At 62.0% G+C, this 4,310-nt stretch overlaps 1 protein-coding gene across 1 annotated transcript in view; it reads right to left on the bottom strand.

The window, feature by feature from the left end:
* Nucleotide 1: 1 nt before the first annotated feature.
* Nucleotides 2-4,310, bottom strand: part of PQLC2 (PQ loop repeat containing 2) — a 16,484-nt gene continuing 12,175 nt past the window's right edge. Inside the window, 7 exon segments of the mRNA XM_010829938.1 lie at nucleotides 2-91; nucleotides 94-127; nucleotides 1,648-1,833; nucleotides 2,412-2,504; nucleotides 2,655-2,797; nucleotides 3,373-3,460; nucleotides 4,100-4,229. Of these exon segments, the coding sequence (XP_010828240.1) occupies nucleotides 57-91; nucleotides 94-127; nucleotides 1,648-1,833; nucleotides 2,412-2,504; nucleotides 2,655-2,797; nucleotides 3,373-3,460; nucleotides 4,100-4,229 (709 nt within the window). The 3' untranslated portion in view covers nucleotides 2-56.

Here is a 4,310-nt window from a genome sequence, read left to right as displayed (position 1 = left end):
GGGCGTCGGGAGGCCCCGGGCACTGCCCCGCCCCAGCCCGGGCTCGGCCGTCCGGTTCAGCTGGGGAGGAGCGGCTGGCGCTCGGACGAGGGGCGGCATGCCGGTAGAGGAAGAACTGCACGGAGATCTGGGGGTCGACGTCAAGGCCCAACACGCGGAGACGGGCTGGCCCCGCCCCGGGGCCCTGTTCAGAGCTGCTCCCCTCCCCTCTGCCCTCTCTCCCTGCCCCGCGCGCTGCCGGCTGGGAAGGGTCAGCCTGGCCTCCCGGCCCCTGTTTGTCCCCCTCGCCAAACCCCATTCATCTGCCAAGCCCAGTGCTGGGGTCCTCCTACCCCAGGCAGCCTCCTCTGACCCCAGCCCCAACATCTGGCCTTCCTCCCCTCCTCCAACACCCTAGGGGGTCCCCCAAGTGGCGGTGGCAGCGGGCAGGGATCTGGGACACTAGAGCTTAGCTTTTCTTGATCTGTCTTTGCACCCACCCCGAATGCCACAGACATTGAAACAAGGGCCATGTTTACTTCCTCCCGAAGGAGATCAAAGTAACACCCTGCCCGGCCCCCCGCCTGCAAACCCTCACTGAGCATGTGCGGTGTGCGAGGGCCACTGCCGAGGACTTCCAGAGGCCTCAGCTCATGTGACTGCCCCACGACCTGATGAGACGAGATGGGGACATACAGAGTGCTCCACATCACACAGGACACAGGGGAGCCAGGACTGGAACTCAAGTTTTTCTGTCTAATTCTCGTGTGTCTCCAAAGGTGCAGCTTTCCTTTCTGTGGCCTGGGTGGGCTGATTTATGCCCTGTTCCCCAGGGCCTGTGCATAAACTGCTGCCACAAACATTCCTCCCTTGCCTTTGCCTCCCTAACTTCTTCTCTTTCAGGGCACAGTTCAAATGGCACTCATGGAGGCCTCTGCTGAGCTTCTAAACCAGGACAGCCCCCTGGTCACACACACTTAAGTTTTTCTCCACAGTGCTCGGCACCGCAATGAATTACTTATGATTACATGTGTCCTGTTGGCCTCCCCACTGAGCTGTAAGCTCCCCGAGGCAAGGGCCATCTGTTCTTGCTCATGACTGGATCTGGTACCTACAGGAGTGCCCAGCACATGGGAGGTTTGCCTCTTGAATGGGTGGACGGATGCATGGATGGACAGAAGGATGGATGGATGGGTTGTGGATGGACAGAAGGATGGATGGGTGCACAGATGGATGGATGGACGGATGGGATGTGGATGGACAGAAGGACGGATGGATGCACAGATGGGTGGATGGACAGATGGGATGTGGATGGATAGAAGGATGGATGGATGCACAGATGGATGGATGGATGGATTGATGGACAGATGGGATATGTGGATAGATAGAAGGATCAATGGATAGATGGATGGATGGATGGATGGAAGAACAGGTGGATGATGGATGGATGCGTAGATGGATGGATGGATGGGATATGTGGATGGACAGAAGGATCAATGGATAGATGGATGGATGGATGGATGGATGGATGGAAGAACAGACGGATGCATGGATGGATGGAAGGACGGCTGGATGATGGATAGATGGATGCACGGACGCTGACACGGTGTGCAGGGGAGGGTGCTGCAGCCCCAGCCGCCCCACCCACCCTCACAGCCTGAAGGATACGATGGTGTCAAGCAGCAGGACGCCCAGGCTGCCCACGAGCCAGGGCAGGTGGTGCAGCACGTAGCTGCCCTCGCTCTGGCCCTCCTCGGGGTTTTTGAACAGCACGCTCAGTCCATACAGCGTGTTCCCCAGCATCACCAAGGCGAACAGCGAGTACGAGATCCCCTGGGTCGACTTCCGCAGGAACTGGAGGCGGGAGAGGAGAGGGTCAGAGACCTCCAACAGTGTTCCTGTCTCTCTGGACCACAACTGTCCATGTGCCCGTCTGCCCTGTTACACTAAGCCGACTGCACAGGGTGTGACCAGCGCCCGACACAGGCCTGGGGCCCACACTGTCCCTTCCAGGGCCTGATTCCTCATCCCCGTTCCAACATCCTCGCCCAGGTCGGCAGGAGACTGGGGCTGCGCCACCCTGCCGGCCCCACGCTGCCCGCTCCCCAGCCCCCTGCCAGCTCAGCTCAGCAAGCCCCCGTGGCCCTGGCTCCTCGTCTCCTCTTCTGCCTCAACCTCTCGCTCCCACCTGACCCCCTTCCTCCCCGGGGCACACAGGGGTCCTGTACCCTGGACAGCAGGCCGGCATCTCGTGTCCGTTTCCAGAGGCAGACACTGAGGCTTGGAGAACCGGATTCAGTTACCCAAGCCAACGGTGAGGGCGGGCCAGACCTGCTCCACGAAGACCCCGCACCCCCGTGCTCGGCCTTCACCCAGGGACCAAGCTGCCAGCCGGCCCTGCCCACGGCCCTGCCACCCTGCCCACGGCTCACGTTGGTGCGGATCTGAGGCAGCCGGGAGAACAGGTACAGCGCGCTGGACACGGAGCCGATGACAAAGCCAATGATCTCCTTTCTCGTGAAGGGCTGAGGGCGGGGGAGGCTGCTCGGTGCCCCGCAGAGGCCAAGGGTGAAGGGCGAGGGCCCCAAGCTCCCTTCTGGGGAGCGAGCCCCCCGACCACATGGCCACGCGTGGGCCCCCCAACCCCACTCCGCCCTCTCACGCCCGCGTCTCACCTTATTGCTCGGTTCCACAGACAAGAGTGTCCGCCCCTGGAAGACCTCCCTCGGGGCAGCCACTGAGCCAGCGGTTCTCAGCAGCGGGGTGGTGCACGCCACGCCCAGGATGAACAAGAGCAGAGAGTTGATGGGGGCAGACCCTGGACGTGAGCAGGGGGACGCTGAGGTGAGGGGTCTGAGTGCGGGCAGACAGACGGGGCTGAGTCCTGGCCTTACCCCTCAGTGGCTGTGAGACCTTGGGCAAATGACCTAACTTCTCTGAGCTTTCATCCCTCATCCGCAGAATGGGTATGACGAGACTACCCTTCTCCTAGGGTTGTAAGGTGACTCGGTGAGGGCGATGGGGGCAGGAAGAGGGTTACAGAGTATGGACATGCTCATGAAGCCCCGCCCCACGGGCCTGGGTCGTTTCCTGTAAAGCCGGGGATCTGACCCTGGGGAACACTTCAGGGCAGCGACGGGCTGTGGGCCGGGTGCAGAAGAGCAGCCGACGCTGCGCTCGCTGAAGGAGGCTGTGCACACGACGGGGACACCCGTGTTCCTGCCCGGGCGTGCTCACTGCCCTTGGTTCATCAGGGGATCAGGCCGCGGTGGTCAGATAAGGCCAGGGAAAGCCTTCCTGGGGTTCGCTGTGTCACCAGCAACGGGACACTGCCTCCTCCCAGCCTCCCAGGCCTCCCCCAGGCCCCCGACACCCGGGGCCCCCCGTACTCACACGGAGAGGGGTGCTTCTTAAACTTGTAATAGAAGTACAGCGAGAGCATCAGCAAGTCGGCCAGGACGTAGTACACGGCCGTGTAGGTCTGCAAGAGGGGGTGGGCCAGGGCGCTGGCGGCAGTTCCAGGCTCGGGGACCACATGCCAGCACCGGGCAGCTCGGCCTCATGCCGGCCGGGTGAGCCTGAGCTTCACTGCTCGGGACTTCCGTTTGCAGGTCCAGAACGGAGGGGGTCGCAATTCCTAACCTGGCAGAGCTATACATCAGGTAGGGGAGGGCCTGGCAGGTGCCCAGCCGGGCAGAGGGAGGGAACACTGGCAGGGATGACCGGGCAGCACAAATGGGAAGTGGAGGCTACAGTCCAGCCTGACCTGGAGCAGTTACTCACAGTCCCCTTTGGGAAGACAAGAGGTTCCTGATCTTGAGTCTCAGCTCCACCCAGTCACAGAGGGTGATAGCCAGGCTTCCCATGGGAAAAGCTTCCTCTTCCAGGGCCCCAGGCCCTGAAAGCTTCATCAGGATCTTAGCATCTCAGAGGTCAAAGACCCCAGCCATCCTCTGGTTTGATGTGCCCATTTTGTAGATGGGAAAACGAGGCCCACCAGAGGGCAGTGACCAGCCCGTTGTCATGTCAGGCAGCAGGCAGAGGGGGGCCCTCACTAGATGGAAGGATGCCTCTGCCATGGCTGTCCCTGGCAGCCCACCCTGCCGGGGGACCAGCCCACCTGCAGGGGCAGCTGGTCAGCGAGGAAGGAGCCAATGAGATTGCAGGAGTCTCCGCCGATCCAGCCCAGGAGGAACCACAGGGACAGGGCCTGGTCCATGTTGCCCGTCTTGCAGGCCTTGATGTACTGGCTGTGGGGGAGGAGGGAGACGTGGGTGGAGGAGGTAGACGAGGAGGAGGGGGTCGTGGGGGAGGAGGGGGTCATGGGGAGG

The sequence above is a fragment of the Bison bison genome, unplaced genomic scaffold (assembly GCF_000754665.1).
Source record: "Bison bison bison isolate TAMUID 2011002044 unplaced genomic scaffold, Bison_UMD1.0 scf7180017864516, whole genome shotgun sequence".
Classification (NCBI taxonomy): Eukaryota; Metazoa; Chordata; class Mammalia; order Artiodactyla; family Bovidae; genus Bison; species Bison bison.
Note: the sequence above shows the minus strand (reverse complement) of the source record. Positions and strands in the feature narration are given on the sequence as shown.